Raw genomic sequence first — 24821 nt, forward strand, 5'->3', positions numbered from 1 at the left:
TTTGATCTTCAGCATGTACTTCTGTTTGTGCTTGCAGCAAAAAAAGTCAGCAATACCTTCAGCAAACTCAAGTTATATCTGAGTCTGGTCTGGAATTCTAGCTGCTGATTTCCTGGTACTAGAATCAAGTCCAAAATCAGCGTTGGTTTTTTCTATACWTATGAACCTATGTATAAATTTGGGATGTACAAGAGAGTTTATAATAAAGTTGACTTCTAAAAGCTAGCATGTAAGCTCTGTGGGAGCAGGGACTGTATCACTGTGATGGCCTGTCTAAGGGCCTAACAGCATTACTGCAATAAAACCCAAGACTACTGCTGAACTCAGACTTATTTCTTCTTAAACAGCACTCTGAAGAGAAGCAGTACWACTGAAAAAGTCCTGCATTAAATAGAGCCATATATGTCTTTGTTCCAGTAGCACAGAGTAAGAACCCCAAGGGAATGACTCTGCTAGGTACATAAAGGAACTGCATTTGAAGTCTTGTAGATCACTGTGAGGAGTGTAACACTAGCAGTAAGCTGTACTCTAATATAACCCAGTTCACATTAGTGAAAAATATTTGGAAAGCTCTAGYTAAATAGATGATGCTAAAACATTACCATGGCCAGACCTTCCTATAAAGATGGGGTTATCATCACTGGTRTCTAAAATTACACCACATTCTACCACCCTCTGCACTTAATTTACAGAACTGGTCAACACTAGCACATCATGACTCTGGCTCTGGCTACATTCAGCTACATGCTGGAAAAGCTAAATTCAACTTTTCAGCAGGAACAATGTGGCAAAGGAAGAGAGGGAGGAATTTGGCTATAAATAAAAAGAAGATAGGAAGACAATTTGTTAGGAACTACCACCTGAAAACAACATGCTGTCACAGAACTTTTAATCTGCACTTTTAACTTGTCCRTACTTTTAACAGTGGTACATAAACAGTCAGGTAGGCTACCAATCTTAACACTTCCATAATACAATACCAGATGAACCCAATCTTAAGGCACAAAACTCTGTCTTTCACCAAGTCTTGGTGTTTTGCAGAATTAAAAGCCAGATTCCTTATATACTGACTTATGTATGAGCTGGTTTTGACTGGGATAGGGATACATTTATTGACAGTAGCTGGTAGGGGGCTGTGTTTTGGATTTATGCTGGAAACTTGATAACACAGGGATGTTTTATCTGTCACTAAGCAATGCTCACAGTTTCAAGACCTTTTTGTTCCCTCATGCCACCCCATCAGTGAGTAGGCTGTGGGGGGCATAGGAGGGTGAGAGGGGACAGCTTGGACAGCTGCCTGCAATTGACCACAGGGAATACCCATCTCATATGGCATCAAGCTCAGCACATAAAGCCAGGAGAAGAAGAAAGGGGGGAGACACTCCGTGTTTGGTGTTTGTCTTCCCAAGCCACTGTTACATATGGCGGAGCTCTGCTTTCCTGGGGATGACTGAACCTGCCTGCCGATGGGAAGTGGTGAATGCACTCATTTTGCTTTGCTTGCATGGTCACTTTTTACTTTCTCTATTAAACTGTCTTCATCTYAACCGACAAGATTTCTCACTTTTACTCTTCCYATTCTTTTCCTTGTTGGGAAAGAGGACTGACTGGCTGGTTGGGGCTGAGTTATTGAKGAGGGTTAAAGCACACTAGGGTGTGCTTTACATCCAAAACTGAGCTACAGCAAAAGCTTGCAAATGAAAGACTCAAAAAAACAAASTTATGAAAATGGATCTCAAAAGCTATAGCTAACTGCCTTAATTTGTTATTGCCTTTGCAAGTAATTAAGTGTACGTTTTCACAGCTTCAGAAAAGTTGAGCCCTGTATTTCAAGCCAACCTTTCTGTTCTTAGTTAATTGGTCCATTTTTTTGCATGCAATCACAACATTTGGTTGCAGTTTTTAAAATGTATTTGCCTCTTAAATAGTTGAAATGAACTTTACAAAAAAAAATAACTGCTATAATGATACATTAAGGTGCTAATTTTTGTAATACTTGCTAAGATCAAATTTTACGGTGTGTTCGTTTTTCAAAAAATAGGCCTAAGGTCATTTATATTCATCAGCCTGTTCTGAACACTCTTCAATCATCTCCACAGGACACTTGATGATATTTAATGGCACTTAATGGCCAAGACTATTTTTCTGAACATTTTAAGGGGATAAGGCCAGCACTGTCTGCTTAACATACAATTTCTTTATAATTAATATAATTTAGACTTAGCAGTTCTTTTTTGTTAATGTTTCTGGAGCAGCAAATGAATGTACTACTTTATAAAACAACAACTTACGTGAACAGATATGCATAAAGTGAGCTGAGAGAAAGGCCCGAATCCAGTTCAAAGTTGAGCAATCTAAAGGCCTCATTCCTGAGTGCAACAGTGGCACTTTTCATGAGACAGTCGAAGCAAGGGCCTGTATTTCCCAGCATGGCCAGCACCTGAGCGGGCTCCTGCCGCTCGGCCATCTCTCGGCTGCCATCTCCTGGGTAGGCGCCTTATAACACAAACCCCTTCCTCCCCTGCCCTGTTGCTACATGTCAATCCATCAGTTACTGTTTTCATCGCATTCATAAGGCTGAGCTTCTCATGAGAGTGGAGCACAATGCTCAAAACYAGGAAAGGAAACTCTTAAAATTAATCAATGCTGGTATATGGATGTTCAGCCAGACAAAAGGGGTGGATGAATGTATTCAAATTTTGCCAGCCAAGACTAAGACATCTTTTCAGGACAAATTATTGCTCWGAAGACATGCACTTCCCTTCCACAGACAGCCCTCATCTGGCAGATCTCTACAGGAATCACATGGTGACCCTCTGGGTCTCCAGCATTTGTTTCTGGGAACATGCCTCTATAGCAGAGCCACYAACTCAACACACCTGGGCTCATGGAGGGGTGGATTACCCTTTYCTATCGACAAGGCAGAGAAACAGCAGAGAAACAGACTCTTTCCAGAAAGCTGGAACTTTCTTGTAGATGGACAGACCTGCAGCTATCATCCCACTCAATGGACCTCTACCCCTAACACAGAGTAGCCCCTGTCCAGTACTGTAGTTCTGCGTAYGTGGACAGCAGGACATGTGCAGCCACATCTTTTCCTAACACACAGTGAGACACAGCTGAGATTCATCCCTTGGCCTGGAAATTTGGAAACACTTTTAGGTCACTCCCGACATAGCCTTAGGCAGTCAAACTAGCAGAGAGAGTAGCCCTACAGAGGGAGACAGAACACTGAGTTCAGAGGGACTTAAATTTCAGTGAGATACATTTTACCTCTAATTAGCACACCATCCCTCCCAGACATTTCTCTTTTACATGCCAGCTGAAGAACCCAATGTTACACAAGACTGATATATCATTGTTTGAGAACAAAGCAGTACTTGCCTCATGCACAGCTAGGGACACAAAATGACATTTCATTGTTTTTACTATGGCAGCATACACACATTGTAACACTCAGCTGTGACTCAGTACAGCATCTCTTCCATTCATTGTTCCTGGTCACTGTGGGGAAGTACACAATTATTCTCTCTTCTGCACCCTCCTTCCCAGCTGCATTGCTGATGGGGAAGGTGCACTTAAGGTCACCCCGGAGAAATCTTCCAGGAGACTGCAGCACTAGAAAGGCACTAAAGAGACACTAATGGAAGACAGGAATTGCCCCTGATCATGGGGTCCCAAATAACTGTCCTAAATACCACCGTTTTTCTGTATCAGAGCACAGCACTAGTATGCAAGCACTAAAAACTTAGTTAAAACTAAGTTTTATTTTATTTATAAATCATCCACTGAAGAACAAGCTAAACATTTATTTTTGTGAAATTAATACACAGTTGCATGGTAAGAGTAAACATGAACATGGAAAAATGAACACCAAATACGAAAAAGTTCATGTATTTATTTCTCTTCTAAAGAGAAAAATAATTACTTCATAGAGGAAGTGATCTGTGCTAAAGATTCTGTATAATTCCCGGTAAAAAAGGCATTCAAACAGCAGAAGGCTTCTCTCCAGCCTCCAAAACAAAGAAAAACTCAGTCTTGAACTTGACCAGCTCTGCCTAGATAATAGGGCCCACATGGTTTGCAGGGTGTGTATCTGTAAGCACGCAAGCAGCAGCTGCTGTCCTGCAGAGGAAGGACTGACTTCCACTGAGGAAAGCGTATCAGTCAGTCAACAAGCACAGTTTAACTTTCTGCCTGAAGCTGTGTATTTCATTATGATTTACTTAATTCAGATACATTAGCTAAGTATTAAAAGTGATTGAAAGCCCGGGGGGAGAAAAAGATTATCACCTACTTTCCTGATTTTACTTTGTACAGCTACCAGTTTGTCAAGTTTTACTGCAGACACAATAAAATGGAATATACAGCCAAGGTTTCACTAGTGTGTGATATACTTACAGCATCAAAGACTGGTTTGGGTTGGAAAGGACCTTACAGATCATCCAGTTGCAACCCTCCTGCCATGGGCAGGGACACCTTCCACTACACCAGGTTACTCACAGCCCCATCCAGCCTGGCTTTGAACACCTCCAGGGATGCCACATCCACATTTTCTCTGGACAGCCTGTCCCAGTGCCTCACCACCCCCACAGTAAAGAATTTCTTCCTAATATCTAATCTAAAACTTACTCTCGCTTCTGCTTAAGGCCATTCCCCCTTGTCCTATCACTACATGCTGTGGTGAAAATATCCCCCAAACTTCTTGTAAGGCTACTTTAGATTCTGAAAGGTGATATAAGGTCKCCCTAGAGTCTTCTGCAAGCTGAACAATCCCAGCACTTAGCCTGTCTTCACAGGAGAAGTGTTCTAGTCTTCTGCTCAACTTAGTGGCCCTCCTCTGGGCTCATTCCAACAAATGTACATCCTTCTTGTGTTGCGGGCTCCAGAGCTGGATGCAGTGGTCCAGATGGGGTCTGTTAAGGGCAGAGCAGAGGGGCAGAATCAAATCCTTTGACCTGCTGGCCCCACTGCTTTTGATGCAGCCCAGGACACAGATAGCTTTTCTGGACTACCAAGTGCACCTTGCCAGCTGATATTGAGCTTTTCTTTCACAAACACGCTCAAGTCTTTCTCCCCAGGATTAGTTTTGATCCATTTGATCCACGCCTCCAGCCTGTACTTGGGATTGCCCTGACGCAGGAGCATGAATTTGCACCTGGGCAATATATAACTATATAAGATATAGGAGCAAACTGAGCAAATAATTTTACTTCCCTTGTATCTACCTTGCCTACATTGATAAAGTCACCTTCAAAATTTCATCTAAACATTGTTAAGTAGTTACAGGTTGGCATATTATTGCTAATGCTAGTTTTTTGCTGGTAGAGTATAAGATGACCTTTGAATCCATCTCTACCCATATTTTTTAATGCAATGGACTTGTAATATCAGCTGCACAGTAAAAATGTTTCTGTGAGGCAGAGCTACTGGAACAGAAGCACTACTAAAAAGTTAATTACTCTGGGGTATAGTTTGTATTTTCTTCTCTGTCTGTACCAAAACAGTTCACCTACTTCAAGTAGCTTTCATGTTACAAGAACATCAAAATAGCATAAAGCTTGCAAATTAAGTCTGCAGTTATATAAAATTAAACCTCTCTGAACTTTCTTCAAGATTAAAAAAAATGCAATTGTCCTGCAGTTCCTACAGTGACCTCCTATGCTGACAGAGAACACAGACTACTAAGGTAAATGCAGTAAAACAGTACTTATCACACAGTAGTCTGAACACATTGCAACCAAGTATTTCAGGGAAGTTTTAAAAACCAACTCCATGTTAAAATGCACAATAAAGCAATTTCAAAGGAGAGTAAGGAACACCTAAAACCTCCAATTAATACTTGTTCATTTCATTCAGTCCAAACTAAATTATTATAATTGAAACATCTAGTACAACTGCTTAGAAACATACAGACTCTCTGTAAAAAAACTCAAAGGTAAGTATGTTCATTAAGAAGAGTAACACTTTATTTTTAAAAGAGTACATTTATTTTTCTGAATTTGCCCAAAAGCATTCCTTGTTTTCTTTCCAAGAATATTCATCTTCATAAATCTCCTGTAATATAAACAAAGAATGCGAAGTATTGTGAGTCTGCTACATGGAGCCATAAACCAGGCTAARTAACTCAATAGCCATCCCACTATTATTTACCAATCTCAACCAGGACTGCACAGCACTTGGCTGGCAAGCAGAAAAGAGGGCATTACCCTTAGAACAGATGGACTTGGCTGAACCTCAGGCTGATCCCCACCGAATTTAAAAGAGCCCACCTACACTGAAGTTAATTCAACAAAGAACTCTATAAGAAATTATGTAAAAGTGTAAAGTGCACAGCATTCATGATGCCATGTTAACCTACTGTATCATCATTTTGAGAAGAGTATTTAGATGCAACAAAACGTCACTATTAAAAAAAAAATTAATTAATACACTAAATACACTAGTATTAGATCTTAAGAGCAGACTGGGTTACCCAGCTGCAGTCCAGTCCTAAGCAGCAAATTCTGAGCCCCTGATTCTTCATTCTGAGACCACAGAACTTCAGTCTCCTCAAAGAGGTATCAGAAAAGTGGAGCAGAGCAGAGAATATCACAGTTAACCACATGCCAAGTTCTGCYGGGAAAAAAGGCAGAGATAATGCTCATTACTTGCATGCAAGGCTGTGGATATACAATGAGGTTCTTTCTAGACCTGGGCTGGTTTCTCCACACACTAATGTGTGCCTGTCTCCCAGCTTTGGGACCTCTGCTCATCCCTTCATTGTGTGCTGTTGCTTCTGCCCTGTGCTTTCTCGAAGCCAAGATGAGAAATGCTCCTTTTACTTGCAAGCTGCAGTGCTATCAAAAGCACAGTTGACTCAAAGTTCTTCCACAAGCCTGTGAAGAACTGAGTTTTGCTACTCAGAAGAGTTCAGGCTTCCTTCACTTTGACTCCAGCATGGCTTCAAAATAAAGAGGAGCTGGATGGTACAGACACAGGAGAATCTTCCAGATGCTTTACTTCCCACATATGGGCCTGGTTGCATTAGAGGAAATTTACTRGTGATAGACACTGATATCCCATCAGGTGCAGCTACTGCCTGTAATGGTTCTAAGGCCAGCATCGGCCTAAGTTTGATTTTGTCCCCAAACATACCTTTTTCCATATTGGAACAGATGCTTTTAATGTATTGATGCAGTATGTTACAGCTTCAAGGGATTCTGCTCTGTGTGGAGAGGAGACTGCAATAATCACACTTGCTTCAGTTATTGGAACCACACTGGGGAGAGAAGAGGAACAACAGCAGCTTTAGCTAACACTTAACATCAAGAGCACCCCAAAGTTATAGCCATGTCACGTCAACATTCTGGCCACATGCTCTCCTGACTCATTCATACTGAGCAAGTGTCAAACCACATCCAAAAGATTATACACTGTTTAAAAGAAAGAAAACCATGACCAAAATCAGCACCAGATGTTAGAATTCCACACTCTAGAATAAATAAACCCACCAGACACAAACTTTTTTCTTCCATTCTTTCTTTCTTTTTTTTTTTTTTTTTTTTTTTTAAATTAAGCCTATGGAATTAAAAGGGGGAAATCATTAACTTGGAACAATACATAGGAAACTCAGGGGAAATCATTAACTTGGAACAATACATAGGAAACTCACTGGAAGCTAACTTAATAATGAACAATAACAAGTTAGAACAGCCAGTTCTTATCTGAAAATCTAAGAAATAAACGGTTCACACAATAATTTGGAAAGAAGAAATTAAGTGCTTCATGCTATGCACATTTTGCAATGAAACCTAATTTTTGATGAATTCAGATTTTAAATTCTGAAGTTTCCTACTTGGTCTGTTGCATTACAAATTTAAAAGAAGCACAAGGTTCTGTGCCTCTCCTTTCAATTGTAGTATTCCCCAAATCTACCTCCCAGTCCTCCCTCTACAGTAAGATTCCTCTAGCACACTCCATAGGAAGAAATCTCAGTTTAAATGCTTTGAGTTGCCCTCAAGACAGTCACCCTCTCTGTTGGCCAGATGGGAAATCTAGGGAAACTACCCCTCAGACCTTGAATCTCATCCTTTGCAATCACATCCTAAATTCCTTCAGGATTTCTGCAAATCCTGCTAGTTTCAGCAAGGTATCTGATGAGCARAGAAAGCCCAAGAGTATGTCAGACATTAGTATTCCATGTTTTGAATCCAAAGGAAAATCTTTATCCAAGACTCAAGGAACAATTGGTTCTCCCTTAAATATAGCTGACAATTACTATGAGACACAGCCTAAGCTTTCAGACTTTTGATAGCATAAATTGACTGAAGTCTGACAATAAGGACATTCTACAGCACCTCCACAGACAGAAAAGAAAAACAGAAAGTGCTGACAACTTCACACCTTTGAAAAGTAAAGAACAAAACAAACCAATAGCCTCCCCTTCCCTGGAGTGAAATTTCAACTTTTTCTCTGCATGGTCAAATCACCAGCATCAAAGATCCAGTCAGGCTAAATATGGGCTCCTGCAAGCACTAACAATATACACATTTTGGAAGATAAAATATTTGAAACTTAGCTCCAGAGCAAGAGCTTGATCCTGCAGCCAGCTTTCCTCCRCTATGGTTTCTAAACACTCCTGCAGGTTCTGCAACTCTGTAACCACAGCCATGCACCAGACAAGGATTAATACTCCAGTTGCAGAAGGATGGGGTCTGGACATACATACCCAAGTCTATGGTGCACTGCAATATGTTTGACCGAAGGCCATTTCTGTCTAACATCTCTGCAGATTTTCTTTATTTCAGTCTCTGCCATTGACGTATATGCTTCATATTCTAAGTGAATCACTTTTTTCCCTTCAAAATTATTTCTTGTAGTACCTAAACAAAGATAATTTATCAACTAAAATTACTGAGTAAATGAATACATATTATACCTTTATAATACATATATTTATTACATAATAATATATACTATATTAATACTGAGTAAGATCCAGGAGTTCTTGCTATGGTCAAGGTCAGCATTGTGCAAATATAAACAACCTCCCTTAAACACAGTTGCATAATGAGATTATTTGAACAAGATAAATCTTTACTATAAAAGGAAGAATTTACTTTACATATTATACAGGTCTGCGGCCCATAATGCCCAAGGCTGGAACATCTGTGGTACCTGCCAATGGCATTTGTCCATGCAATTTTTAAATGCCTGGTATTTAGGAGCCGGGTAGCACTGAGATTTAAGCACAAAAGGGGTTTCATATGTGTGCCATGCACATTAAGCACAGGACAGAGCTACCAGCCTTACTTTCACCAGCCCATTGGTAAAACAGTACTTCCCTTTCAACTAAGACCTGAGTTGCAGGACCTTACATACAGACATGRATATGTGGCTGGCATAGCCACAGTATTCCATTTCCCACCTGGAACAAGTTGATAACAGGCATAACAGAACAAGTCCCAAGCCGTTCTGTACCCTAGAGCTGCTGTTATGTTAAGTCCTAGGACAGCTGTACCAGCCAGAAAGCTTCTCACCCGTTCAGCCCGGTGCAGCTATTTAAGAGCTGCCACGGTCTTGCTCTAGTAACTCAGAACATGTTTTCTAAACATCTGGGGCTCAGACAAGGATCAGATTTATTTGAGAACTACAAGTCTGGGATGTGGACAACCTAGGTTCCATTTATTAGACTATTAACATATCCAGAGATTTAGCTCACAAATATTAAACTCACCAATGAACAAAGACACTGCCCCACAGCATGGTGAAACAACGAGCTCTGATACTTCATCTACAGAGAGCTTTTCAGACTYGAGCTTGATAAAATCTTTCGGCACATCTTTGCTTTCTTCCATATCTCACCAGAAAAACTGAAACCAAACAGACTTCGTTGTTGATTCTGGAAATACTAACATCAGCCAACTGCTATTTATCAAGTGCTGATGCCCCAATTCATGCAGAACACAGGCACTGTGTATTTGCCCAAGAGACTAGTCTACACGTGAAATTCACATCACAGCAGTCTCAGTGAGAGAATATTAAGTGCAATAACAAGCAATGACCAGGTTTTAATGCAAACATATTTCTTTCTAATAGGACTGTGGGATAAAACTATAATTAGCCCGAGGCCCTGGTTAACAGTACATTCAACCAGAATAGACCACTGTGTAGTGCAGGTAAACCTACAGTGATACTGTCAGTCTCTACTGCTTATCAAATCAAACAATTTAAAACAGAGATTTCTGATAAACACAGATTAGGRCTTCTAATCATAAAGTTGAATATGCTCTCCAGCACCCCATATTATCAGGCTGTTTCAGTCACACACAAGAAACATCTAACTTTTTTGAGTAAAAACCAGTCATCAGATCATCTAAGAATGAGAAGTATTTTGAGAAGTAGCAATAGAACAAGCTGCAGTACATATATGGACTGGCACCTGAAAGTAGGCAAAGAAACAAAGCTATGCTAAGGTCTTAAACAGCAACAAAGTAACAAAATTTCTAAACAGAAGTCAATTATTTTTTCTATATTATCTTTTCTGTTAAAAAGTGGCAGCAAGTTTTTCATTTTCTTATTTAGGAAAGCCAAGTATCTACTGGTAGCAAGAAACAACCAGCAAAGTGTAACAAGACCTAAAACCCAGATTCAAAGCAATGCCTGACCTCTCTGGCAAGTGTCTTCCATTTACTGCATACGTGTTAATCATTTACTGGTGCACTGGCTTATAGTTTCTGCTCAGCACAAATGAACTCTCCAGATGGAAACACAAGTTGGGCTCTTTCAAAAGATTACTGCATTTGAGGGGGAGACTTGCAATCACATCTCTGGACCTAAACAAGAAAAGTTTCTTGTAACATCATACAGAACTCTGGAGGTATTTTAGCACAGGACTACACTCCACAGGAAACTAAGCAATGAGTGATACCTACCTAAAAGACCCTGGGCAGGCTCAGCCTCCACTAATCGGTGGGATGATGGCAACTTCGTCTCCAGGTTGCAGGAGCAGGAGCTGATCTCCAAGAAGCACGTACTCCTGACGAACAGCAAACACCACTTGATCCCGGATGACAGCAAGCCTGAGGGGCAATTGGCAAGAGTACAAATAGGTTTCCAAACAAGGTTTGCATTTAGCCACAAGCTTTTATTAAACAACAAACTGATGTACAGTCTAGGGCAGCTGAGTAAAAAGCATGGAGATTCACACAACTTTGCTTCTGAGACACTGTCAAAAACATAATAAACATAATAAACACACACCTCCTAATCTTGGATTTTCTTTTTTAGTGTCTAAGAAGAAACACAACCAGTATAATTACCAGAAGTCAGGAATTAGATTTGTCATAAGCCAATGTCAGAACAAACTAATGTGGACCAGACTCACTTCAGAAGCTTACAACAAAAACGTTGGTAAACTCAAGAGGCAGCAACCATCCAGTTCCAGATTAGAAGGGAATGCTGCCCTGATGAAGTGTGGCTGGACTGTTGTGTAATTTTCTTAAACACCAAGAAGCACTTGCAGTTCCTGAGACCTCAGGAAGATTCAGTGGTTAAAGAGTTGCTCTTCTTGTGTGTGCTCAGTTTATGACGCTTTGGATCTTTTGCACTTACAGGTCTGAAATCTGCAATTGATAAAGAGTGGCCACAGAACTGTGAGAGGGCAAATGTGTCTTCTGGCAGATCTTGTACATATTTTTTTATGTGAGATGTTGCCGTGAGAGTCCATAGCTCTGGATACTGAGGCAGGGAGTCATCTCCACAAATAAGTGCAATGACACTGCAAGCATGAGGGCCATGGCAGTTATACACCAGAAAAAAAGAATACCAGCATTTTACTTTAGATGGTGCAGGCATGGTAACTGCTCTTGCTTGAGACTACAAAATCTGGCACAGCCAGCTGAAACTGTATTGGCTAGAAACAAGTAAGCRCACCAAAAGAGAACAAGTAAAAATCATCTTATTTCCTACCAGCCAGATGGACAAAAGTAGGCAAGGCACAAGCTGTGCAAAACACAGTAGCACTGACTCAGACAGCAGATTGAAGAGAGGGATTGTATGAAAGCAAAGCAAGCCACTAAAGAACTGCATGCCACATGAAACTGAAGTGCCCATAAGAAGGACAGGCTCTAATTGAAGTCCCTTGCAAGCTAATTAATTGGGGAAAATGGGTGGAACAGAAAAGTACTGTCAAGTATGCTCAAGCTGCAATTTGAATATCCACCAGCAATGTGAATAGAAGTCTGTGGTCAATGCCCTACAGTTGTATTGAGTTTTTCCAGAAAAGCTAGGAACAGAAGCATTTTTCAAGAAGTACACTGTGAAATAACTGCAAATGCAAATTATATTGCCCCAAGTCATCATTCATAAAAGGACAAAGTTGACAAATTGTGGCAAAATGACCAATGGTGATGCTGCTGCTTCTGAGAGAGAGGAAAAGCCTGCAAAGTAAAATACACACATTCCCTACTGCCTCCACCACCGAAACACACTTAATTTCAATTCCCTGTGAGGGAAAGGCCCCTGGCCCAGCAATTTGTAAAGAGTTTCTCATTTGGAAACAGATACCACTGCTAAATAATTCACTTTTTTCATAGTGTTTGAGAGTACTTTTCTAAAGAAAGTTTGTGCCTAAAGGAAGACTTTGACACCTGTGTCCCAAGTTATGGAAATACAAAAACACTAAGCACTAAATCCTGAGGACCACAACCTCTCTCACACCTTACTTCCTTTTTAACCCCCTGCTATCCCTCCAAAATGGTGTTGCACCTTTGTCTATTAGACTCATTCTTGACAGACTGAGCACCCTTTCCTCAGCCTGAAACAGAGGGCACATTTCTGCTGACATCCCCAAAGAGTACCAGTCCTGCAGAGGCCCTTACAGCACAAGCAGTGCTCTCTCAGGACCAGACTCCTAGTGAAATGCAACCAGCAATGGTGTGGCCTTTTCAGAGAAGAGAACATTGAAAGTGACTGAGCCTATATGCTGTGTAGGGCTTGARTGGCTGAACACCTGTGGGGGCTTCAGTTCCCCTCCTGAGCTCAGCCCGGTGGCTTGCAGCACAGTTACAGAAAATCACAGAATCAATTAAGCTTGAAAAGCACTCTGAGATCATCAAATCCAACCTATGACCAAACATCACCATGTCAACTAGACAATGGCACTAAGTTCAGTCTTTCCTTAAATACCTCCAAGGACAGTGACTCCACCACCTCCCTGGACAGCCCATTCCAGTGTCTAAGCACCCTTTCAATGAAGAATTTCTTCCTGATGTCTAACCTAAGTGACTGATAACACCAGCACACTGTCATTTATTTCTTTTATTGTCCTGGCTGTGCTTGATCCCTCCTTGAGACGTCTCACATTCTCACAGGCTGACAACGCAGTACAATTTTCAGGTCACCTCACCACAGCCCTTCTGGACAATGGGCCACGTTCACCTCTCAGGCCCAGTTCTGGGTATGTGTACTGGATCTGGGCTTTCCTCGTGTATACATAAAACTACAACATTGCCAGCTGTGCAAAACACAAAACTCTCGGTGCAGGTTACCAAAAGAAGGTAACAGCACTGTTTTTGTACTGTTGAAGTGCTGCTATGTGTTCCAGTCAATGCTAAACGTATTTAAAAAAAAAAAAAAAAAAAAAAATCCAACCACGTTTCCTTTGCACCTCAAAGATAACTTGCTGGATACCTGGGATGGACCTTGACGATCTCCTCCCACAGCTGCAGAGCGGTGATCTGCCGTGGCACCGAGAGGGTTTCGCAGCGCAGTCCCGCCAGCTCCGCGCTCCTGGCGAAATACAGCACCGAGACCTGCCCGGGAACAAACAGCGCTCAGGGAGCGGGCCCTGCCGCAAAACCCGCTCCGAAACGCCAGCACGCAGCCGGAATCACAGCGACAGGAAAAGCTTTCCTAGGCGTTTCTCTATGCCGGTCGGCTCTGCCGCGTCCTTCCTGTCCCGGCTCTGGGGACAGCGGGGGCAAGGCGGAGAAGCCGGGGCGGTGAGTGACCGCGGATCCGCGCCCCGCTCCCGCCGCCCAGGCCGCTCCCGCCGCCCGCCGCGGCCAGGGCCAGCCGGAGCCCCGCCATCCTGCCCGGCAGCGGCCGAGCCTCCGGCCGGGCGGGATCCCGGGGTGGCCGGCAGGTTGCACCTACCTGGCAGCGCATGGAGCCGCCGTCCCGGGCGAGTTGCCCTTTGCCGCGGGGCGAGCGGCGGCGCCTGCGCCCGGGCGAGCAGTGCTGGGCCCGGCCCGCCCCCTGCGGCCTGGCCGGGAGCGCCGCGGGACCGCTGCCGCCGCTGCTGCTGCCGGGCCGGGCACGCCGCTGCCTTCCCTCGCACGGCTCGGTGCCCAAGGTGGGAGAGGCCGCAGCTACGCCCCCGAACTCAGGCTGCCGTTTCGGGGACGGCACTTTACAAGCCGGTGTTTCAGGGTAACTCGGAGCCCCGTGCGCCTCGGGATTGCAGATGTTTGTAAACTTTACGCATCCACAGCCGTGCACGTGTTAAACATCTGCTAAATGCACAGGACAGGTATAGTTGGTGTATGAAAGGCACGGATTAGTTTCTAAGCTGACACAGGATTTCAGGGATAGGGCCTGTTTCAGCGCGGGGATGGGCAGCTGTGCCTCTGCCCTCAGTAACTGAGCATGGGAGCACAGCAGGGAAGGAGAACACTGGGTTTCACCGCGGAGGGCAGAGTGACATGGGCTGTGTAGAAAGTGCTGCCAAGAGACCCCCAGCAGTTATTCCAGGGCACAGCTGTGCGCCAGAACTATKCCTTGTGGGTGGTCAGAGTTATTTCCCTAGTGTTTGGTGACACTCATAACCTCACAACAGTAATGGAGGAGCTCCTCCAGACAGACAAACCAGGGGCAAGTCCACAGTGGTTATCAATGTTTGGAAAATCATGCTGCCAAAGGCCAGTGTCCACAAATGAGACAGAGGAGCCCTGCAAAAATCAACTTTACTCAAAGCTAGGAAGAGCCCACTGGGCAATACCCATCTGGGGTCTCTCAGGTTTTTAGGGGACACAATTTCCATTTACTCTAAACACCTTCCTACCTTCCCCGTTGGGTGAGGGACACAGAAGATGCAGCCTTCCAGATCCGCATACTACATATCTCCACTCTAACACACACCCCCACACCCATTCTTCCAGAACCTGATTGGTTCTTTCAGGTTATCAGGTTGTTTGTAAAGACATATACACCCATTTCTCCTATCATCAGTGGCACAGAGTTTGTGGTCCGTAATTGTGATTTGGCCTGGTGTCATAGAGTTGTTAAGGTTGAAAAAGACCTCTGAGATCCAGTCTGATCATTACCAAAGCACAGTTGTGTTCACCACTAGACCATGTCCCACATCCACAGGTTTTTTGAACACTTCTAGGGCTGGTTATTCTGCCACTTTCCTGAGTAGCCTGTTCCAATGCCTGATCATCCTTTCAGTGAAGTAATAATTCCTTATATACTAAACCTCCCCTGGAGCAACTTGAGGCTGTTCCCTCTTKTCCTGTTGCTTGTTCCTTGGCAGAAGAGACTGACCCCCGCCTGGCTACATCCTCCTTTCAGGGAGTTGCAGAGAGTGRTAAGGTCACCCCAAGCCTCCTTTTCTTCAGGCAGAGCAACCCCAGCTCCCCTAGCCACTCCTCTTAGGACCTGTGCTCCAGACCCTTTAGCAGCCCTGTTGCCCTTCTCTGGACATGAACATCGATCCTTGCTGGATGAAACACTGTCAGTAAAAAAAAAAAAAAAAAAAAAAAAAAAGTCCCTATATAACTGAAAAGAAGGCTGAGAAAGGAAGCAGACCTTTCTGCATAATAATTCTTGTCTCTGTGTTACAAACACAATGAAAGTTAAAGTGATTACATTTTCCAGAAAGTGTGTGATACAAATACAATCATTTCTGCAGAGCATTTGTATTGCACCAGTTATTCAGTGCATTGTGTCTTAATCCTCTGCTGTGAAGAACAAATAAGTTACTTTTTAAAACTCTGGGGTTTTTTGTTGGGGTTTTTTTTGGGGTTTTTTTTGTTTGTTTGTTTTTTTGTGAATGATTAACTAGGGTTACAAACTGAACTCTCCTAAACACAACGTGTGCCAAGTGAATAAAAGAATTGCTTTTTTTTTCCTCCCTCTGGCCTGTGTAATTTTGTATCTATACATCCTAAATGGAAAACATCACTTTGACATGCTGTATATGACCCAGATAGTAGCTAGCAAGTGGCTGAAACATTTTTCCCATGTAAAAGGTGTAACACAGGTGTTATAAGGAGTGAAGTGGGGTGAGTACTGGGCTCAGCTGGAGAAAATYATCTTCTCAGCCCAGAAAACAGTGAGTTTTGAAGGATTTATCTGTACATTTATGGTTGAGTTAAGCCAGCTAGGGAAGAAGGAGAGAAGAGTTACTGGCAGTGAATTTCTGGATTTTCTTTCTTAGTTAAAAGCAGATTATGAGCCTAGAAAGCAGAGGAATAGAATAAGATTTGGGACTCTTATGATCTATTAACTATGTTCTGGAACAGATAAGAAGTAGCTAAAAGTTCTTAATAAAAACCAGGAATAAGATGAGGTATAGTATTAGTGTATAAAACAAAATTCTCCCAATAATACCTCTTTATTCTGGAAGTCTTACCTTTCAGGAACATCAGCCTAAGCAAGAGGTGAGACAACTACATTGCTTGGTTTGCAAGAATGAGTTATCCAAATTGATTTTGTTTGATTGTTTGTTTATTTGTTTGGCTTGTTTGGTGGTTTTTGGGGGAACAGTGCAGATACCTACATAAGATTAAATAAGAGATGTTTTTATAGCCCTGGAGGAGATATTTTAGCTCTGTAGACACCAGAATTCAAAATTGTCCATGATTCTATATATTAGCTCTATCTGATTTTACCTTAAAATATTTCCTGTTCTGTATGCTTCTTTCAGGCACTATTTTCTTCTTGTAGCTTTTGGTTTGTAATATGAGTATTTGCAATGTATAGCATCTAGTTCTAGGTGTTACTGAGCCTATTATTTTCAATTAAATCTTGTCCTAAGCAATGGGGCTTTTGCTGTAACTGAAAGGTATATATCTATCCTCCCACATCAATATGTACATTAGCCTCTCAGAATGTATTTCTTTCAGATGTCTTCAATTTCAAAAGCTGTTATGATGTCCTCAAAAGCAGGTATTTTACCTATTCCACTTTGCAACTTTTCTTTGTTTTAATAATGTTTAATACTCAAAAAGTGCAAATTTTCCTGTATGCGAGGGATTTTCTTACACTACCCAAATAGCCTGTGGCTTAGAGAAATTCAGTTCTCATAATATTAAGGAATTATAAAGGGATGTTTTTCCTACTAATTCCTTTCTTATTTACCAGCAGCATACTTTGAACTTTTAGATGTAGCTGGAGTATACCCAGACATTATGYTTACAGTTTGAAGCACTGATTCTTCATGTAATGTTGAATGTCTGCATGTGATGAATAGAGAGAACCACAGCAAAGTCAGCAATACTTAAAAGGATACACTAGTCTGCTAGTTCTAAGATAATTTTGTGGCAGCTTATTACAGAATTAGTATAAAATATGACTGGGTGCACTGGAAAAACCAAAGAGGAATGAACTGGAGACATGTTATTAAACTTTGTTTCTTTTTACTAATGATTTTCCTATGTCACTGCAGAAAAACCTCTCTCTAGGACTACACAAGATTGTAATTGTCGAATTTCTAGCAGTTTTTCTGTTTCCTTTTGTTTTTATTTTAGACCTTTTCTCAGGACTGTTTAGTATAAATCATAAGTAGCTGCTCTGAAGCTCAGGTTTATGCTTAGGGAATCTTCAGAGAATGTTCTTTACTCTAGTTTTGTTGTTGTGAAGAATTTAGGTCATGTTGATGGCAGACCTCAGTGCTCTTTTTTCTACATACTTGAGCTGTAGATATTGATGCATAAGACTTTATTTAGAAGAACAGAGACAATGTCTTTACTTCAAGCTTTCTGAAATAAATAAGGAAGGTTAAAACTATCACTTGTGACACAGAATAACCCTTCATTATGTCATGCACCCTTCACTTTTCTTGGGCAACCAGCCAAATCAGAAGTGATTTTAGCATTAAATTCTTGCTACTGATTCCATTAAAAAAAAGCAACCACAAAGACATTTGGAAAATCCAAAATTCAGGCAGGTATAGAAGATATGTCACTGTTCATTCCAGTCATTCCACTGAATTCAGGTCTGAATCTGGCCTCATACATGTCAACACTGGTAATAATCTGGAAAACATCTCCTTCCTATTTTGGCAGGAAGGAGAGCTGTTCCTTGAGTTTCCATAGTTGAACAATGGAGAGAAAAACGTGACAATATGAATCTGTCTAAGGCACTGTGACCTCTAGGATTCCTGTGTGTGTGAGGTATATGTGGCCGTTTGACCAATGTATTTAACATTCCCCTTGGCACTCTTTGAAATTGTCTATTACAAAACAGATGGTGCAGTAGTTACTTTTTGAAGGGCTTAGAAGAGCATGACTACATCTGGAATTAATGTTTAGCTCCCTAAACCAATAGATCACCCAGTTTTAAGAGGGCCTTCTAATATAATTGCATTGCACAAGTACAGAGAAAGAATACACAGCTTTAAGGCAGAGTATAAGCAGTCCGGAACTGTAATTCATAGGCACAAGTCGTTCTGTTCAACTCTTTCATTTATGGGCAAGTCTTTTTATACAAGTATTTATTTTTATTGAGCAACAGCAGTAATTGAAATGTGTAATTTTTTCAATGAGTTTTAAAAAATCCACAAATTTTCAGCGTTCATTTTTCTTTTCAGCTGGCAACTACAGTATTCCTAAAGACATGACCTCTTTCATTTTTGTACTGTTCTTTGCCCGAAAAGGTAATTCAATGTTGTATTAAACTAGAATGCACACCATCATCATTCAAATAAAGCCAGTTATGAAGTTTTGGATGATTATTAAATGGTACAACACATGCTCTGAGCAATGATAGGAAAGGGTATTAGGGCATTCAGTGTTGATGCTAAGGTAAAAACTGTTTCTGCACACTTTGATGCCAAAGGAAAGTGCAAGTTTCAACCCACAGAACCTCATATTTGAAAGTGCCTTGTATTGGACTTCCTGGCTAATATTTGATCTGGATTATTGAAATATTTRAAATACCAAATGTTTTAATTGTCTTGGAAAAAAAAATATTGTATTTTCAAAAAGCACTATTTCCTGCAAAGATCTTGAATTTCTGTAACAAAGTTATAGATCAAGGAATTTTGAATGCTATCAAATCAACGAATCAGAGATCTGGAAATAATATTTAGAAGGATAAAAGATCTCTCATTTGTGGGGTCTCTTTTGAGATCTCTTCAGTGGGTTTGCATGCTTTTCTGTCCTTTTGGAAAGCACCTAGAACAGGGAGACATGAAAGGCTGGCTGATAAATAATACATTGTCAGTTTATATTCCCAGATTAAATTGTTGTCCCTCTAATTATCATAATGTGTAAGAATTTGAAATACTGCACAAAGTAAGAAATATTTCACAGTATCAGTTTGCTGMAGCAAATGGAATTCCACAGGAACTATTCAGATCTATGGGTGACAGAAAACGGAAATCAACCTCTTTACTTAAGAGTTCAGAATTTGTAATGTCAGATTACAGATTGCAGTTACCTTACCTTTCAATTCTTGATAATCGTTGTAGCTGCTTTATTCAGCTTGAAAGTGAAAGTTTTGCTGAAGTTTTTACTTACTATTATCTCAGTATTTCAGTTACGTATCTTCCTTGCAAGTCAGTGTCTTTAGCTGCCACTGGAGGCACACAAGCACAATTGTGACAGGATATTCTGCAAATGTCGTCCGTCTTAGGTTTAGATTCTGGTTATGTGACATGGTGATTCTTTTGCTATCTGTCAAAGTATTCTGGAAGTTTTGCCTTCAATCTCTTCCTTACACTTAAGATGTAAATATTATTTAGCTGGTTCTGTAGAATGCTGTACAACTTGATTAATTCTACACTTAAAGTTTAACATTTTAAAGTAAAAGAGTTAAAAATGCATGCACTTTTATAAGCACTCCAAAGGAAGAGTTGTACAAGAAACAGTAGAAGTGTATCTACTCTGACCCTAGGAGGGGCTGGGCTGCAGCTTGTATCATGCCTGTTCTCATACCTGCCTTCTTGCCATCTACAGGATTTCTGCTAACAGTCTGCAGATGTTCATCATCACACAGTCGGTATATAAAACTGAATTAGTATTCTTATTGTAAGGGTTCTGTGCTTTTCAATCACCAGTTTTGCACACTTTCAGAAAACCACAGCTTGATCTTGACTGATAATGTCTTCCACTGAGGCTAGCAATAATTCACAAAGGAATTATTTCCGCCAGCCCATGTGCCCTGTGCATATTCAACTCCTCTTTGTGATGGCTGACAACTGGAATGCTTTCTTTGTAAATAAGACAGGCGTTTCTTCAAAAATATTATATTCCATTGAAATTTTTCCAAACCCTGGAAAAAGGTTGTGTGATTAGTTTTGAAAGCCATTCACTTGGTAACTCTTCCATATTAGTATGAATCCAAGAAGATTTTTTTGAGAGAGAGAGATTGTGGTTCAGCAGATAAAAATGAGTTCAGTTTCATACTTAAAATTTAAAATAAGAGCTATGCTATATCCTGGTATCCAGGTAGTAAATTCTGCTTACAGCTAAATAAATGGCATTGCCTATGCTGCAAGTCAATAAGACCCTTAAATAATCTGTCCAAATTCTGTGTGCAAATCTGAGATGCTAAAGTTTCTATGGCTTGGTTTTGACTAAGTTTCATTTTCTGTTATGTATAATGGCACTCTTATCCACATGAGGGCACCAGCTGACATCTTATTCTCAGACCAGTGTGTAATCTGTTTCTGAAGTGAACATTTTTATCAATGGTCATTCCATCTTTACAGAGGTAAACTGTTAAATGTTACAATTCTCCAGTTTTGGGGCTTTTTTTCAATTCTTAGCAATAATTTTACTTTCCCARAACTCTACCTGCAACAGAAATCTTAAAATTTACTTTAATCACAAAGGGTTGTGAGTATGCTATGTTTTTTTTAAAAAAATCAAAATTCATTTTTAACTTGGATACATAATAGAAMCTAAGGAAACATGTATTAAAATTGGTAAGCTTTATTATTTCTTATCTTTGAAAACACTACAAAAATCCCAAAATTTTAGCTTCATTTTTATGAAACCCACAACAACACCCATTACATTTGGAGGCAAGCATAAAATCAGGTTATTTTTAATATTTTATTTTTATATATTAAAAAAAGTAATANAAAAAAAAAAAAAAACCCAAAGAGTAATTGGTACTGTACTCCAGGTTAGGCTGAGGGTACAAGACCAAAAATTGTCCACTTCCTTTCCCTGATGCATATTAAGAACATTGACTAATATACAGTGCAGGAAAAATTTAATTTCCTCTCCCATCTCCTAAAGTGTCAGGCAGTCAAAACTGCAAAGACTTGAGGCTTTCCTTAGGGACCAGCAGACTGCATGCTCTAAGGAGGAGGTATCAGTCTGTTACCTGCACAGGGAAGGTTACCCAAGCAGATGCAGGGTTGTTTGACAGAGGTGAGTGTACGCAACATGAAGAGATGTAAAGGTTGTATTTCTTTGAAACCAGTTTGACAGCTTTCTGAAGGAAGGAATAACGTGTCAGAGACTTCCAAATTTTTTCAGGGTATAGTCAAAACARAAAGTTTTAGCCTAGTGAAGCTGATCCTCCTAGGCTGCAAGCAGTGGAMGCCCACAGGTTTTTCTAAAGAATGATTTTGAAGAAACTGACTTCTTCTCTTGTTTTCCCCTAGCCAAGGCTATTTCTCCATTGACTGTTGTTGTGAACTGGAGAAATTGGGGATTTGGGGCTGATCTTGGTCTTGGAGAATATATTCCCATTATGGCAGAGAAACAAAATACTAATTTTTAGCTATTGAAGTTATCATGGTACAGCAGAGTTTTCTGAGTGGAGTGGAGAAAACCTAGAAAAACTTTTGCTCAGCAGAAAGCCCACAGGGCTGGAAAAATCAGAAAAAAAAGTTGAACTATCCTCAGTCATTACTGAAGAACAGATACATGGACAGAAGCATGTTTGGTGGTATAAGAAATAACCTAAGCATTGAAACAGRTGCTAAAAAAGTGAGACAATATGAATCTACTGAAAATCCTGATGCAAAGTGTTGACTTAATAGCCTGTTTTTTTATTTAAAAGAGAAGAAAGGGGAAAAAAAAAGAAAAAAAAGGTGCTTTAAGTGTTGCAATAGAAGAGGTTCTGCTTTGATCTATGATGTATTTGATCAGCTGTCTAGAAGTCTGGATTAGCTGAATATATATTAATCAGCTGAAAAGCCTGATGCCTTGGAAACATCAGAAGATTTCTAAGATTCTGGATAACTGCTTTTAGCACAGGTCAGACTTCAGTTTAGCTCAATGTAGCTGATAATGCAGGAAAAAAAAACAACTATGTCCTTAGAGAAGATGTCAAATCAAATGATGCATACAAGAGAGCCTGAGATTTCAGCATGCACACTGAGCCAACAGGAATAAGACAGAAAATGTAGCTTTGTTGCTGAGTAGAACCCTGAGAGGGTCAGTAACCTAGGCACTATAGGAGTTTTCATACCTGAGGGGAACTGTAAAGCTGATAACACTGTGTTCCAGGATTTTTGATGCATGTGAGTCACAGCCTCTTGCATCTAAAAGGTACAGGCAACTCAGAGAAGCTTTCAAAGTCATGACAGAAACTATAAGAACTAAGAAAAAGGTGAAAAACAAAAGACTATGAATTGAAGCTGTAGCACAGAGAAGTAGCAACTCTGGCTAGAGTAGCAGTGATTTCTGTTGGAAACTTTGGAGCAGGGATCTGTCAGAAAGGGTGGGAGTTGTGTGACCTACTTTTAGCTGTCCAATTTAATGAGCCATAATTTACTGCATAGGTTTCTTTTACAGCTGATGAAGAGGTAGAGATATCTTCAAATAGTTGTTCAGGTCTTTTATACCAATCTAACTTTGACACCTATCCTGGGTAAGATCTGCTGTCTAGAGGCAATTGCACAGTTTCACTGACTGTAGAACAATCATCTGGGACTAGACTAGACACATAACTTTTAGACAGCTAAAGTTAAGTGAAACAGCCCCATCAATTTCTAAATTGTGGTGTGCATTTATAGCTTATGTCTGAATAATGGTCTCWTCTCCATGGAATCATAGAATCATTAGGGTGGGAAGAGACCTGTCATACCATTGAATACAACCATTAACCATTTTCACCACTGAACCATGTCCCCAAGTGCCKCATCTAGACACTGGATGGCTAGYCTGATCCCCTTCTCTGACAAGGTGACCCACTTGTGTATGAGAGGAAAGCTGTAGAGGTTAACCAAGCAGGACCTGCCTGCTGCATGGCTTATAATTCTCTGTAAGGAACTTTCAGTACTTGAGCTGCCTCATATTTGGTATGTGGAGACCCAGGTGCTAGAAGTARCACACAAATAATGACACAAATGCAGCACAGGAGATAGCAGTGATGTAGACAGAAGTCCAGTCAAAACATGCAGGCTTTGAATAAACAGACATCCTTGTACTGGGAAATGGCAGCTCTGGAAAAAATTTAGAAGTAATGGCAGGAATCATGTGTGGTGTTTTCTTGGACAGTTCTCTCTTACTAATAAGTATTCAATGAGAACATGGATCTTTCTGTATATGAAAGAGCTCCTCTTCCTTGGCACTTTGATAGACAAATAAGAGTAAGCTGGTTCAGATGGACCGTTTCCCAAACTGAATCCAAATGTGCTAACAACACGAAGGCTCTGCAATGCAAGGCCTAGAGTTTCCTCAAAGGGTCCTGATTTTCTAGTGACATATTTGAAATAATGATTAAAATTAATGAGAGAAATACCCATACTCAACAATCTGTTTATTGAAAGAGTAATCCTTCCTTGAGCGGAAGCACTAACATATTTTCTGTGGATTAACTCAAATGATTTACCAGATATCTCTACCATTGGAGATCAGATAGTGGTATTACTGGTAAAGATACTGCAGTGAACTGCAGTTTATGACAACTTTCGTCAAACTGCCAGGTAAAGCAAACATCTGCTAGTCTAAATTATATTCAATAGAATTATGACGTTCTGATTTTTTTTTTTTTTTTTTTTTTTTTTTTTTTTTTTTTTTTTATTTTTTTTTCCAATTTTTTTGTCCAGCTCAGCCTCAAGGCAGACTTTTGTCTTCCCCTGTGTCAGTCTGGACTCCTCAAATTTTTGCTTTTAATTAATATTTAGGCAGTTGTGTTTAATAGATATCTATACTGATAGGATCCTTCAACCTCTTTTTCTGGGCCACAGTAGGACCTGAAAATACTTGCCTCTGTCTGGTGTTTGCTCTGATGGACAGATGGCAGCAACCCTTTTTTCCCCACCTTTGCAATGAGTCTAGATCAGCTACAGAATGTTTCAAGAGTGTGCCAAAATGCTACCTATAGCAGCTTGAGAGAAGCTTACTCTGTACTCATGTACAGCAGCTTTATAGGATTCTGGGAGCTGCAAACCTCTTTTATAGAGAGCTGATGACCCTCAGTCAAGCTCTGCAGGACTGGTAAAAATGGCAAGTAAATATTGATTAAAATAATAGAATGTCTCTCTGCCTTTCCATTTTAGATGTAAGGGTAAAACTACTACCATAGTTTTTTTTTTTTTCTGGCTGGCCAGAAATTACAGCTAATCTTAAGAGTAATYTTGTCACTTCCTCTTAAGCCTATGCATCTGAATAGCAAGAAGTAAAAACGGATGAAAATTTGAAGCATAC

The 24821-nt window shown here is 40.6% G+C and overlaps 2 protein-coding genes across 2 annotated transcripts; both read right to left on the reverse strand.

Moving 5' to 3' along the window:
- Positions 1-5943: 5943 nt before the first annotated feature.
- LOC130585881 (molybdopterin synthase catalytic subunit) lies at positions 5944-9839 on the reverse strand. Its single transcript, XM_057386550.1, has 4 exons — positions 9719-9839; positions 8711-8864; positions 7138-7261; positions 5944-6057 (listed from the first exon to the last, which is right to left on the reverse strand). The coding sequence occupies exons 1-4, from the start codon at positions 9837-9839 to the stop codon at positions 5989-5991; spliced, it is 468 nt and encodes a 155-aa protein (XP_057242533.1). The 3' UTR covers positions 5944-5988.
- A 1097-nt stretch (positions 9840-10936) lies between these two features.
- On the reverse strand, positions 10937-14232 carry LOC130585882 (molybdopterin synthase sulfur carrier subunit-like). Its single transcript, XM_057386551.1, has 3 exons — positions 14140-14232; positions 13675-13796; positions 10937-11063 (listed from the first exon to the last, which is right to left on the reverse strand). The coding sequence occupies exons 1-3, from the start codon at positions 14149-14151 to the stop codon at positions 10937-10939; spliced, it is 261 nt and encodes an 86-aa protein (XP_057242534.1). The 5' UTR covers positions 14152-14232.
- Positions 14233-24821: the final 10589 nt, after the last annotated feature.

This window comes from Malurus melanocephalus, unplaced genomic scaffold (genome assembly GCF_030028575.1).
Source record: "Malurus melanocephalus ecotype Western Australia unplaced genomic scaffold, MMel_1.1 scaffold_991, whole genome shotgun sequence".
Lineage (NCBI taxonomy): Eukaryota > Metazoa > Chordata > Aves > Passeriformes > Maluridae > Malurus > Malurus melanocephalus.